Below are 15,034 nucleotides of genomic sequence, written 5' to 3'. Positions count from 1 at the left end.
CCTACTGAGGAGGGAGGAGAATTTATGATAAAAAATTACTTAAAATGGTTCTGTTTCTCACCCACACCTATCATATTTTGTCTGAAGATATGGATTAAAACACTTGAGTTATATGGATTACTTTTATGCTGCCTTTATTTGCTTTTGGAGCTTCAAAGTTCTGGCCACCATTCACTTGCATTGTATGGACCAACAGAGCTGAAATATTCTTCTAAAAATCTTAATTCCTGTTCTGCAGAAGAAAGACAGTCATACACATCTGGGATGGCATGAGGATGAGAAAAGGATGAGAGAGTTTTAAATTTTGGGTGGACTATCCTTTTAACTTGTATCAAACCCGGAATTTTCCTTTATCAAGTTAATAGGTTAATAAGTTACACATGCAAAGTAGGGATTTGGGTAGTTCGAAAAGGGACAATTCATAAAGGGATAGGTTGTTATTTAACAGGTGTTAAAATCTAAAAGATAGTTATTTTGTGATTTGATAAGAAAAATAGCCACAGAAAGTAAGTGTACCCGGATCTTTTTATCTTTCCATTCCAATGTTTCTTGCAGGTCAGAGATCTCTTTAATATAATCCTCCTGCTTGCCATGCGACTGTTGGGCTTCCTGAGCCCCGGCCATGAGAGCAAGCAGAGAAACAACATATGGACAGGTAGAAACATGTTAACCACAAACTGTGAGAGAAGAAAGCTACACAGCAATAAGACAGACTCAATCTAAACCAGAAAGACAAAGAAACAGTGGTTCTAAACTGGCTTTGCCTCAGGACACAGATTTTATATTGGACATCAAATGATGACCCAACACAGTAGCAAAGTTGTTTACTGTATATAAGTAAACCAAGTGTAGAGCCGAGGAGGGCGGGGCCAGGCTGGAATGAGACACACCCGGTCCCCAATCAGCCTGATGGGGCGCGCGAGGGATAAAGGCGGCCGGGGACGACAGTTCGAGAGAGAGAGAATTACAGGCAGCTGTACTGTGTGTTTTTGGTTGTGTGTTTTAGTTGTTCATTAAATTATTATTTAAGTTGTCAAGCCGGTTCTCTGATGCGCCGTCGCGTGGTCCTCGATCACTACTCCACCCTCTCAGGCGGACTGCAGCCGCTCCTCCCCGGGCGGACCGGAGTCAGACCTCCGACCCCCAGCGGACAGAACGCCCCTCCGTGTTCCCGGCGTCCCGTGGGGACTCTCCTCCACCCCTGGCAGCGGCCCTACCACTCCAGGCGGTCGGGGAGTCGCTTCCCTCCTCCCCCCGCGGACGGCGGTCTTTTCTCGACCCCTCCGCGTTCCCGGGGGACGGCAGGGCACTCCTCTGCCCCCGGCAGCGGCTCCCTCACTCCAGGCGGTCGGGGAGTCCCGTCCCCACTCGCCTCGCGGACGGCGGCCGTTCCCCGCGTCCGGGTGGTCAGGCTACTCCGTCCCCCGTCGGGCGGCAGCGGCGCTCCCCTGGGTGGACGGCAGTGTCGAGGACCCTGCGACGGGAATCCCTCCTGCTTCCTGGGTTTCGGCACCAGTGTAAGGGGGTTCAGTGGAAAGGAGGAGGCGAGAACCGGCTTGACAACTTAAATAATAATTTAATGAACAACTTAAACAAACACACAACCATAAACACACACAGTACAGCTGCCTGTAATTCTCTTTCTCTTGAACTGTCGTCCCCGGCCGCCTTTATCCCTCGCGTGCCCCATCAGGCTGATTGGGGACCGGGTGTGTCTCATTCCAGCCCGGCCCCGCCCTCCTCGGCTCTACACCAAGTCTTTAAAATCAAACTTAATACACTGAAATGTATTAATATTACCATGAACAGATGGTGGTACGTATTTTTGCAAGTTTCCAAGTGAAATGTCCACAGAGTGGTGCCAAAAGTGAGTTGTATTACTCTCGTAAATGATGTAATCCAGTCAACAGGAATACATATTTTATTCACCCTACTTCCTGAACCAAACCCCAACCCTAAACCTAACCGTCAGTGGAGTAAAATTTACATTTTAGAGTGAAAATGCAACTTCTGAATTGAGTTCATCATTGTTTATGTGGAAATTATTTCATCTTGGTGGGGCTGAACAATTTAGACCAAAAAATCTAATTACGATTATTTTTTAAATATTGCGATTGCGATTTGATCTGCGATATGATAAACATCATCATAAAAAAAAAAAGTGAACCCAACTAAATAAAAAACTCATCACAATCACATTGCATAGAGTGAAAGGGTCAGCTCACTTTTCATCACTATTTTTTTGAAACTCAGTTAACTTGAATATTATATTGTGATACAAATATATTAAAAATGTTAAATTAAGAAATGATTATAGAAAAATATTATTTAATAAAAATAATAATTTATAATAATAATAATAATACAATTATTTTTATTATTTTTATTCATAAGTAATTTATTTTCTTTAATAATTTCTTAACTTGCTCTTGTCTTTGCTATGCAGTCAGGTTAAACCTTCAAGTCTTTATTATGCTTTTATTTTGAAAACTGAAAGAACTGAAGTTTCTGTTGTTTGTAGTTGACAACAGCATTTTAAACCAATTGAAATGCTTATCTGCCTTGCTGTCCACACAAAAACATTGTCATACACAAATCTACAATTAAAATAAATCTGGGGTGCTTTAAATATAATGCGCCAGCGCACATTAGCACACCAAACTGAACTCGGAGCACATCTGTCATTCAGGACAGCAGATAGATAGAATGTGTGTATCAAGCAGCACAGAACCGCTCTGAAACCACATGTGTAATACACGGAACCCATTTCAATGTATTTAAGAAAGCACTACACCCTACAGACAAAACAGCTGCGCACTTAAGCGCACCGCTGCAGGCATTGCGATCAGACTATTAATTAATTAATTAATTACATTGCAGCTCTCGTGATTTGATAATCACACTGAGTCATTTTGTGATTTCGATCTTATTTCGATTAATCGTTCAGCACCTCATCCTGGTCTCCACAGGACCAAAACCCACATCTCTAAGTTTCGTTACGCAACATGCTATTCTTAGTTTAGAGGGAAGGTTAGGTAGGGTTAGTGTTAGGAAAACTGCACTAAAATACTGTAAAGTTTGATTGGATGCATAACCTTGGACATTAACAACAAAAGATCTGGGCAGCATTTTATTCTTCCTTTGAAATGTGATATTTTGCTTTCCTAATGCACAATTATGTGGTTATTTTCATGTTATTATTTGCATTTAGCAATATTTTCCCTTTCGGTCCACTACCCTATCAGAACAGACCTGTGACATGTTTTGTGACAGGACACACCAGTTGAGAACCACTGTGCTAGAAAGCACTGTTTGGAGTGCTCCCCATCATTTACTGGTGACAGGAAATGCTCACCGACAACAACTCTTCACTCTGCTTCAGCGTTTCCTTCATCTCCTCAAACTGGAACTTCAGGACACTGTGAGCATGACATTCTCGCTCGCACTCCTAACAAAGATTGCAATGAAAAACACCCATCATAACTGATATATAACATTCTGTGGTACAACTTCTAAGATGAGAGCTAAATAGTTATAGTCAACTTTATGAACACTAACCCTGACTCAAATCTTATGGCATGATAGCTCTCTTTACCTTTCAACATGCCATCCAATATCTACTTTTTGACACTCTAATTTGCAAAGATTATTTTAAATGTATCAATTTAATGTGTCATGTGTGCTTTACCCTGGTTTTCTCCTCAAACTCTCTCCGTGTCTCACACAGGAGTTCCTCCAGCTCCATCAGGGTCTCTCTCAGTGTGTCCACCTGATACATCAGGTTTGTCTTCTCATTGTCTAGGTGAGCGTTGGAAACCATGGCCTTACGGTACTTCTCCTCCACCTCCACCAGGGAGTCCTAAGAGACAATGCATCCAAAAGATGATCTTTACATTGTCATACGTTTATTCCTTCACTCAACAAATTATGAGCATGTAAAAATATATACACTCACAAATACACAAGTCCACAGACCGCACACAAAAAAAATTCATAATCAAGCTTTTCTAAAATTGAGATGTCAAATTCGAAATCCAATACAGAACACAGTGCTTTAATTGCAAAAATAATGTAAAACATTCTTACAGCAGCCTATTCTTGTATTAATGCAATCAGTAATGTTTACAATCATTGATACATACATATCATGATATGAATACACCGAAATTACCTTCATTTCCCGTATGGAGGCCTCGGTGTCAGCTGAAATCGAGGTATCACAGCTTCCTCTTCGTGATGACCCTCCACCCAGAGATGCTAAAGTTGCAGCAGACAGGGTGGAGGCTGTCCTGGATCCCTGATGTTTCAATATTTATTGATTTAGTTGATCACTTTGCAATATGTATTAATATGGTTTTAAACATCTCTATTGCATTTGTTATAGGGTTCCCACACCTTTTGACCGATGAATTTCCACAACTTTTTCAGTGGTTCGTAATTATTTGATAACCGTATTTTGTTTTTAAAATCTCACTCACAAAGAACAATTTCTAGCCTATGAAATATTTTAGAACGGAGCATAATTAGAAACATTTAAATTGACTATAGAGAGTTCTGTGACTTTTCTATTTAATTTATTTCCATTACTTTTTTTCCAAGACAATTCTGGAAAATTCGGTCAATTCTTTACACCTTAAAACAGCTTGTAGGGTTGACCCTTACTGACCTTTTCCAGGAAGTCTGACCTTTCCTCCACCTGTGTGAAAAATGACATTACTGTAAGTTACATGTGTTCAGAGGCAACAGTGTAAAATCATGCAGATTCTTTACATCGCTCCATATTAGATTAGGGAAAACCCAAGGTCCGAAACAATATCGCAGCCAAATTGTCTTGAGACTGCAGTCAATCAGAACTGAGTCACATAGAGTTATGTTCCATGCTTCATCCACTAGAGGGAGCAAGGCAGAAACATGATTCATGCTTATTCCACACAATACTGAAGACTATACTTGAAGAACGGCTAATGCAGAGGAACAGAAGAACCGACTGATTCTGAACTAAAGCTTGGGCTGCAGGTTGATGGCAGAGGTGCAAAAGAGAAGCTCACCACTGGACTGGCACGGGCTGAACTTGCCCTAGACGATGCCCTAGAACCGGAGCCCAGAAAGCCATTGTAGTCTGAAGGCTGACCAGGAAAGCAGGCACAGAGGGAAATAGGACAGAGGAGCAGATGTTAGCAAGAATAGAGTAAGTTCGGAGCATTAGGGGAAAAATATTTTAACTGACAGGCAGAAACTTGATGACACAGTACTATGTAACACCATGCCTATATTGTGGGTCAAAGCACACACTGATACACACATCCTTAGTGGGTTTATATGCAAAGGAGCGTCAAATCTCTCTGACTATTAAACAACTAAACATATAGCACATTATAACAAAAAGAACAGAAAGAAAACAGATCAAAACAAGACTGGTTAGCCATCAATTGCATGCTGTATTATATCAGAAACATACACCATCGGTCCCACTCTGATCAGTGCCATGTAGACATCTGAACACAAGAGTGGTCAAATGGAACAGTGCAGGCTCACTGGTGACAATGTGTCTGCATTAAATTCCTGAACTTTCCTCAGAGAGACCTCAAGACATAAAAACACAGACAACACAGAGTCAAGCCTGTGGTCTTAGAGCAGAACCATGCAGCAAGCCCAACAAGCCCAGACTGGCATTGGGTATCAGGCTGTGCCCCTGCCAGAGGGAGAGGTTAAAACAGGGCCTTACGACTCTAGTGCTGGAGCCACTGAGACGCCTACTGGCAGAGTATGAACTCTCTTCATGCAGTGAGCCCTGCAGACAGAACAGAACCTTTCACTATACACATACACTCTTACACTACAAACCTCATATTACCACATTCACCTTGCCAGAGTTGGGGAAAAACTAAGTAATAGTAGCGACGCTACTAACTTCACTACATTTTTCAGTAGCCTGACAGTAGTTTAGCTGTTTTCAGAACAAACTGTTCCAGTAACAAGGTAAGTTGTTGTAACGTTTCAACGCTATATTGATGTACATTTTTTATAACATTTAATAGCGTGCACTGTTTTACAGATGAGCGAACTGTACTGTACATGTCCACACTCTCTCATATGCAAGTATGAAGAAAGTCCAATTCAGTTTAGTGAATCAGTCCATCCGGAAGCTTCATTGAAATGTACTGATTCAAAAAACAATCCATTGATTCATTTGACTCCCTGCACAGATGCCTATACGTCTTGTTTTTTGCAGCAATATACAAAATAATATTATAATATTAAGTACAGTAATTGAACAAAAGAATATAACATAGTGAAATGCTACTGTTCATCACTAAATCAGCTATATAAATGATGGTGTTTCCTAGTTTTATTGACGGTGCTTACTTTAAAGTCAAAAACACTTTAAAGTTGTTTTTGTGTAGGGCAGTGCAATATGGACATAGGGATCGTGATTTTATTTTATTTATTAATTTTCTTTTCTCCCAATTTGGAATGCCCAATTCCCACTACTTAGTAGGTCCTCGTGGCGGCGCGGTTACTCACCTCAATCCGGATGGCGGAGGACAAGTCCCAGTTGCCTCCACTTCTGAGACCGTCAATCCGCGCATCTTATCATGTGACTCGTTGTGCATGACACCGCGGAGACTCACAGCACGTGGAGGCTCACGCTACTCTCCACGATCCACACACAACTTACCACACGCCCCATTGAGAGCGAGAACCACTAATTACGACCACGAGGATGTTACCTCATGTGACTCTATCCTCCCTAGCAACCGGGCCAATTTGGTTGCTTAGGAGACCTGGCTGGAGTCACTCAGCACACCCTGGATTCGAACCAGGGTGGTACTCCATATATGGTAGTCAGCGTCAGTACTCGCTGAACTAACCAGACCCCAGATCATGATTTTTTGATAAATATTGCGAATTTGACAAACGTTTTTCCTCATTCATGCATTTTAGATTAAAAAAATTCAGTGTTCAAAAACACATTTCAGGTGGAAAATACTGACGTTGCATAGGTTATCGACAATAGTGTTGGTTATTTCTTTTTCCCTTCTTTATTTACCTTCCCTTGTTATTTTCTGTTCTCTCACTAGTACCTTTTTGTGTTCTGATTAACGAGATCTTATCAGTGTGCAAAAAAAGCGCACCATTCAGAATACTGGATTAAACATCACAGAATTCTGATAAAAAATAAATAAATAAACAAAATTGCAGCTTGTTACGGTTTATAAAATTGCACATGCTCATATTGCGATTTTATTGCGATTAGAATTAATTGCACAGCCCTATTTTTGTGCCATAAAAATACGGCTCTAGTTGCAAAACAATTATATATCAAATCTCAAATCTAGTTTTAAAAAGATGTTTTCCCTACTTTTTAGCTTCTATCTTCCCCCTTCCCCCTTTTGGGCTAATCTTGGAACATAACTCAACGTGGTATGTGGGCCAAACTTGCTGCTGAAATGTTGCCAAATTTGGCCTAGCTAACTACTTTTTCAAAAGTGTATCCTGACTGTACTCTTACTACTTTAAATCATGAGTAGCTTAGAGCTTGGAAAGCAACTGTTTTAGCAGACCCCCAACACTGTACCTCACACACACCTTTCCACACAAATTATCTTTCCGACACCACCATGGAGCAAGACAGACAGTTTAAAAGGAAAATAAAGACCAATGGCCCTCTCATGAACTCTTTAAATATCCGAAATGATACACCATGTGCAGTGGAGACATACTGTAACACTTTATGGAGGAAAAATGCTCATTACATACAGAGGAGCTCAAAGGCAAGTTTACTGCAAGACAGCACATTAGTCATTAACTCTAAAGCACTCTGATGTACTCTGAGCACTTATGGAATGACTAAATAAAGCATTGTTGCTACATTAGATGTCTGTATGAAGCTATGGAAGACAGAACTATTGGCATTGTGTCTTGTCAACACAAGTGTAACTAAAGAAATTCAGTGTACCTGGTTACTAAACAGCATGCGGGTATCTGCTCACATGAGGAATTGAAGACACACGACATATGCCCTTACGTTTATGACAGTGTATGCCATGTGTGCACCAAAATGAAACTCTGTCTGCATGTTGGGCTGCATGCAGATGACGTAGTGCTAGCTGGGTCAAAGGTCACAGAGATAACAAGTGTTGGAAACAAACCCTGTGACTTCTTGAGAGGGGAGTTTCACTAAAAAGCGCAGAGGGCTAAAGACAGAAAGAGAGGGAGGAAAAAATACGTATGCTCATAACACATTTTCTTTCTAAAGCACACATTCCTTAGATGCAAGAGATCATCTTCCTGTTCTTACAAGTTAATAAATCTATGATTTTTATGAATCACGACATCGAATTTTTCAAACATCACATCTTGCAAGTAAAAGTTGATATAGACTGCAGCAGTGACCGCCCATTTTTGCTGAGCCTTCATTCTGGAAATAGTTTTTTGTGGCTTAAAGACTTGAACCATAAAAACCAACAAAATTTGAGTTTTTTAAAAACACGTAAAAGGAATGAATTAACTATTCATCCCATAGAGAACTGTGAACCCCTCTAAAACTAGCAAACCTGATCAGCTGGTTTAAGATTTATTTTTACTTACTTTTTTCACATTAGCTAACGTTACCCAACCAGCTGATGCCAGCCTTCATTCAGCCTTCAAATCTCACCCCAACCGTGCTTGTGGCAATATCTGGGCACTTTTGCTGCTACATACTATTTTCAACATAATTCTAATCTTGCATACTATTTAGGGCAGATGGGAAGCAATGCCAGTTTCCATGGTAACAGCAGCTTCTCTGATTGGAGGATGTCATTGTACTTTATTCAGAATTTGGCAACTAAACAAGATTTATTTTTATAAAATGAAGGTGAAATCACACTGTCTTATGGCTTTTACAGAGGCTCACACCATCATTTAAGAATCTCAGAGCTCATGGTAAGTCTATCTTGAAAGGTATTTTCAATGGGACATTTACTTCCAGAGCTTTACTGTTGTGGTCTTTTAAAAGTAGTTTGGGCATAAAGGTTTTTGTGAGAAGACTGAGGAAAGAGGAGCGGTCAAACTGCAGATAGGGTTATAAGGTTAAACAAAACAAAAAAGTGGAGAACCTATTCTAAAGGCAAAAATAAAGGAAGGAATAAAAAGGGATTTTTAAGGCATTCTGAGAGAGACAGACCCGTCCATTATGAAATCTGGCTGAAGGGAGACTGCTGGTGCTGCTGCAGAGATCTGAATGGTTGCCCTACGGTAAGCAGAGAAGGACAAAAGGACAATGTGAGAATGAGGGGGGGAAAATCGCTTAGGTGACAGATTGTAGCAAAAGTGTGAGTCAGCAAGCAAAATCTGAATGAATGAAAGAAGAAACAAGCACTGACAGCGCTTTGTGTTGCAATTGGCGGCCACTCAGAATAGTTCTTGATTCATTCATTAATAATTCATTTTTAATGCTTATTAATCAATCAAACTGGAATTGAAAGATTTAACGTAACTTCAGCTGTTTGAGAAAAGATTGTGATAAGATGCTCAAATAGGCTACGTACCATCATACAAACGAGTGATTTTACATTTAAAAATGGGAATGTGAAATGATGAAGAATGAATGAAAAATGATTGGCTGGTCAGTTCTCTGGCTTTAGAGGGGCTTTGGGCTGGGAGACCAGTTTAAACCAGTTAAGACCAGCCAACCTTAACGGGCTGTTTTTAGCTGTTTTTTTAGCAGGGTTATCATCCAAACAGAACCCATATTTTGAAGCGCACAAACGTTTGGTGGAGTATTTGCAGGTGTACTAACCCTCAAACTTCCCCGGCTGCCAACAGACATCCGCTCATCATCATCTGATATCTGAGACAAAAATACAGAAAACATGGAGTTAAGTACTGTGCTTTGGGTTAACATAATGGTTTGCTATACCGATGAGGTTAATGTGCAAGATCATGCACATCTCACAGACTGTTATCAACAGGATCTTGAGAGAACAAAACTGAAAGAAAGGAAAAGAGGTATGGAGGCACTCTTAGCTAGTATGCTTGCTGGTTTTAGAGGGCTTTTACACATTTGTCAGCTAGACTAGCTTAAACCAGCAAACAAGCTTAGGAGGGCTTAAAGGGATAGTTCACCCAAAAATGAAAATTCTCTCATCGTTTACCCACCCTCATGCCATCCCAGATGTGAGTGACTTTCTTTCTTCTGCAGAGCACAAATGAAGATTTTTAGAAGAATATCTCAGCTCTGCAGGTCCATACAATGCAAGTGAATGCTGACCAGAACTTTGAAGCTCCAAAAACCACATAAAGGCAGTATAAAAGTAATCTATAAGACTCCTGTGGTCCACCCCATATCTTATGAAGCGATAATGATAGGAGTAGGAGAGACACAGATCAATATTTAAGTCCTTTTTTACTAAAAATCTCCACCTTTGACCAGCCCCACCCAGTAGGTGGCGATATGCATGAAGAATGTGACGAAGAAGAATGTGAAAGTGAAAGTTGAGATTTATAGTAAAACAAAAGGACGTAAATATTGATCTGTTTCTCACCACACCTACACCTACAGTATCATATCACTACAGAAGAAACAAAGTCATATGGATTACTTTTATGCTGCCTTTATTTCCCTTTTGGAGCTTCAAAGTTCTGGTCACCATTCATTTTGCATTGTATGGACCTACAGAGCTGAAATATTCTTCTAAAAATCTTCATTTGTGTTCTGCAGAAGAAACAAAGTCACACATCTGGGATGGCATGAGGGTGAGTAAATATATGAGAGAATTTTCATTTTTGGGTGAACTATCCCTTTAAGCTGTTTTTTTTTTTTCAGCAGGGCAGAGTGAGAAAGAAGGGGGAAAATAGAAAGGAAAGGAGCAGAAGAAAGAGACAGAGTGTGTTAAAAAAGTAACGATGATGAAGGGAACAGAGCAAATATCAAAAGAGCAGTATAGACTGTAAGATAAGGCAAGCATCCTGAGTAAAGCTATGGCATCTATAAAGAAAAAAGAATGATAAAAGACGAATAAAAGGACGGGTGAAAAGCAGAGGGAAAGATACAGACCGATGTGTGTCTCCGAGAGTGGCGGGAATACCGCTCACTGTCCTCCTGAAATGCAGAGCAGGGAAAGGGGAAAGAAAGCAGGAGGTTTTAGGTCAAAGGGCAGAGGCTATGCGACACAAGAACAGTAAACACCAAAAGCACATCGCTGAAAAAGCAGAACCAAGCATGCACACTGAGAGATTATGCTGTCTGTCATATCAGGGTTTATTACAGGGCGCAGTCTGAGACAGGGTGTCTGGAGGGGTGGGAGGGGGTGGGTTATGTGGGTCACGCTACCGCCCCATAATCCTGCTAGATGTTATGACCACCTCTGCTAAACCCAAACATGTCAGATGGGCCTCCTGCCCCCCACTGCTCCAGTAAAGCCTGTGAAATGAGGGTCAGACACAAACATGCGACAGAACTGACACAAACACCAACCAATGGCATTTCATTCTCTGAAGGAAACTGTAATGACATGATCACAGTAACTGAATCGATGGTTTGATTAACTGTGTTTGGGACCTGTGAATTTTTCTATTGCAAAATCAAGCTTTGGCGGTCTACTGCATGCAGCAGTGTGGTTTAATGGCAGGTCATACCATCCACTGTTCAATATGGCCCCATTTGCTGTCCAGCCCATAGTATTTCTGGTGCAGAAAGGAGGAGAGCAAGACGATCGAGAAAGGTTAAGAAAGTGTCATTCAAATACAAGAAAAAATTAAAGAAAGGTGTCAAACGAAAGGAAATAATGCAGAATTGGCGCTGTTTTTTGTTCCTCAAGCTTTGCTACTGTATATTTTTGCCACCTGCTACTCACAAAACTACAGCTTGTATTGTAATGAAGAAATGAGAGGATTGTCACAAAGAAATGAAGAGGATGGAGTGGCAGATCTTACCTTCTGTGCCTGATATATCTAATGAAGCAGCAAGGAGAGAAGGATGAACAGGAAAAGAGAGAATGAGACATGTTTTCATAAGGAAAATCACCAGGAAGAGGGCGACACCATAAAGAGAATGAAAAAGAGGACAGGGGTCATTTGTAAATAAAGCAGGATAGAACCGGTTTAAAAAATAAAACTCACAACAGCCTGAATATTTATTTTATATTTTTGAGAAACCTGCATTTTCCCAAATGCCTGATACTGTAAGGATGATGCTGGTTTAAATTGGCAATGCATTAAAATATATGTAATTTGTATCATATCATCTGCTCAATCAGACACTTTTAAGCAATACTTTCAGCATATATACAGTATAAAGACACTTCACTTTTGCATAAAGCTAAGCTATTTTCAAAGAGGCTATTCTATAATAACAATAAAGTGACAAAAGTCTTTCACTAAATAAAGTATGAAAATCCAGTGTATCTAAAAACTGATTATATTTACCCACTCACCTTCTCAAGTCGTACTTGCCCCTCTATAAATGTCATATCTTAAATTTAGTTTACTTTTACAGAAAAACACAGACAAAGATAAACACCACACACACCAGTTCACCCTAAGCAGGGTCTGTCTAGCTATACAAGATACAGGAATGCTTATACACACTTTTTCCTGCGTCATAACTGATTAACACAGTTTAATACAGGATTTAACTACATAACAGTGCTTAGAGGGTATAAATACATAACGGTTTCCACCCTAGATCAACTTTGAGAGTTGTACTGTAATCTTGAGGTGGTGTATGAGAATATGAAAGAATTTACACTAGTGCTGTCAGTTGATTTTTAATCGCGATGAATCGCATAATTTTGCGCTTCCCAAAATCTAAGTGGGAGTTTGACTAATTGAAAGAAATAGTTTCCCCATTGGTTGCATATTCATTGTAATGCACATTAAATCTCTTAAACTCTCATTCTCCACAATATTATTCTGCCGGTAGACTGTAGCTATCCGCTTTCCAACGGCAATCGTGAAGCTGCGTTCATGATTCACGTCAGAGCGCCACTTTTAAATTACCATGAAAAGTGCTGTATTTTGGTGATAGTTAAGATTTGACTTGCTTCTGTGGTAATTCAAATGCGCCTTACGTTGGCTGAAGAAGACTTGATTTCTATCACAAGTCCAATCTGGGCTTGTTTTGTACATCAAATAGCATTAAGAGCTCCTTTCTCCATCCTTTTATCACTGGCATGGCATGTCAGCAGTGTCAGAGATTCTTTTATCTACTGAGATTACAACCTCCGCGGCTCTATCATAGGACAGTGTTACGACAGTACCACCCATAGAATGTCTATGGGACCACCGCGTTATGCCATCTAATGCTTAACATGTAGGCTGGTAAAAGGGCTATGGCGCTGTCTGTTTGCGGCGTGTCCGTCAGTGTAATGACTCTGGGCGGTGGGTGGACACATTATGAAGGTTCTGCCCTTCACACAAGTGTTATGCCGAATTAACGGTAAATGCGTTAATCGCGATGAAGAAAAATTAACGTGTTAAACTTTTTACATTAATCCCATGTGTTAACGCGTTAATACTGACAACTCTAATTTACACATCTTGCTACTGTACTATCGCATTGTATACAACATTTCCAGTCCGCTGATTTGACTGAGTAAGCGGTGTTCCAAGAGTGCTGATATTTCATATAAAAAATACACAAACTAAACAAAAATAAACAAAATAGCTGGCAATATTACTTCTAAATTATAAGTTAATCAGTATTAGTTTTTTCTGCATTAAACTGTTGTATAAAAGCAATATCACACAGTTGTGCTGTTGTTTTGAATATCAGGATATATAAGGATCAATATATATAAGATACATATCTTACATGATATTCACTACAACAGCACCCTTGCTCGTGTAATATTGCTTGAATTCAGTAGTATCTTGAAATGTGTTTTTTTAATTGCTCTATTTCCCAGCAGCATAGATAAAACAGAAGTTCCCAGTTACCAATGCTATTGTAGAAATGCACTATTTGCAGTCAATTAGACATCCAGTTAGAGGGGATTATCAAGATAAAACAATCTGGTCTTCTAGAATCACGTTATTATACCTACATTTTTGCAAAATGTTTTTTTACGTGGCTCGTTGTATGTATCCTGGTCAAGTAAACAGGGGCGCTACAACAATTGTGACTTTAATTCACTTTCACGCAAAACACGAGTAAAACGGCAGATTTTCAGTTCATAAACACTTAATTTTGTCCTGTACCTCACACAATGCCATCTTATGACATCACTTTTACTACAGCACATGACTTCATGACTTGAAGTCACAAAGTGATACATTTTAACATTTGCATGACATAACCAACTACATTACTAGCTTGTTGAAGTGTGATCACATTGGGCAGTAGCTCAACTGATATTGCAATGCACTTGCGATGCAAAGGACCTGGGTACGAGTCCTGAAGAGCATACAATCAGCACGCAAGCTGAAAGTGTCATAGAAGCACCACAGAATGGCTTGGTTGTTCAAATTGTCCTCTAATAAATTCTCCTCCCTGGCCATTAGGTGACGATATGCACGAAGAATGTGAATCGCCAAAAACAAAAGAAGAATGTGAAAGTGAAAGTGTAGATTGACAGTATAAAAGGACTTAAATATTAAACTGTTTCTCACCCACACCAATCATTCTCTTCTAACGATTTCAATTTAACCACTGGAGTCTTATGGATTACTTTTATGTTTACTTTATGTGATATTTGGAGCTTCAAAGTTCTGGTCACCATTCACTTGCATTGTATGGACCTACAGAGCTGAGATATTCTTCTAAAAATCTTCATTTGTGTTCTGCTGAAGAAAGAAAGTCATACACATCTGGGATGGCATGAGGGTGAGTAAATGATGAGAGAATTTTCATTTTGGGTGAACTATCCCTTTACGGTTTAGCATAAAATACTATTCTTCTATTATCATTTCTTTCTGTTTAAAAGTATAGCAATTATAAAAAATAAAATAAATAACACACTGAGTGCACCTTTAAGTATGTTTCATTGGAGGTATGTTTCAAGGGAACACCATCCATTTGCAAAGAGCAAATACTTTCAAATGTGGGTTG

General features: G+C 39.8%; 1 protein-coding gene across 16 annotated transcripts in view; it reads right to left on the bottom strand.

Annotated features, from left to right (window-relative positions):
- Nucleotides 1-15,034, bottom strand: part of lrrfip1b (leucine rich repeat (in FLII) interacting protein 1b) — a 43,342-nt gene that overhangs the window by 12,201 nt on the left and 16,107 nt on the right. For 4 of the 16 annotated variants that reach the window (XM_051712535.1, XM_051712519.1, XM_051712523.1 and 1 more), the window contains exons 3-15: nt 11,920-11,937; nt 11,623-11,670; nt 11,042-11,086; nt 9,785-9,835; nt 9,170-9,235; nt 8,154-8,198; nt 5,726-5,791; nt 5,049-5,126; nt 4,667-4,696; nt 4,172-4,297; nt 3,689-3,859; nt 3,356-3,448; nt 517-609 (exon numbers count right to left, since the gene is read on the bottom strand). In XM_051712535.1, coding sequence (XP_051568495.1) covers nt 517-609; nt 3,356-3,448; nt 3,689-3,859; nt 4,172-4,297; nt 4,667-4,696; nt 5,049-5,126; nt 5,726-5,791; nt 8,154-8,198; nt 9,170-9,235; nt 9,785-9,835; nt 11,042-11,086; nt 11,623-11,670; nt 11,920-11,937 — 930 coding nt within the window. The remainder of the gene's footprint in view (nt 1-516; nt 610-3,355; nt 3,449-3,688; nt 3,860-4,171; nt 4,298-4,666; nt 4,697-5,048; nt 5,127-5,725; nt 5,792-8,153; nt 8,199-9,169; nt 9,236-9,784; nt 9,836-11,041; nt 11,087-11,622; nt 11,671-11,919; nt 11,938-15,034) is intronic. The other 12 variants (XM_051712526.1, XM_051712521.1, XM_051712520.1 and 9 more) reach the window with 12 other exon arrangements.

This window comes from Myxocyprinus asiaticus, chromosome 12, assembly GCF_019703515.2.
Source record: "Myxocyprinus asiaticus isolate MX2 ecotype Aquarium Trade chromosome 12, UBuf_Myxa_2, whole genome shotgun sequence".
NCBI classification, from domain to species: domain Eukaryota; kingdom Metazoa; phylum Chordata; class Actinopteri; order Cypriniformes; family Catostomidae; genus Myxocyprinus; species Myxocyprinus asiaticus.
This window is presented reverse-complemented; position numbering and strand designations above follow the sequence as displayed.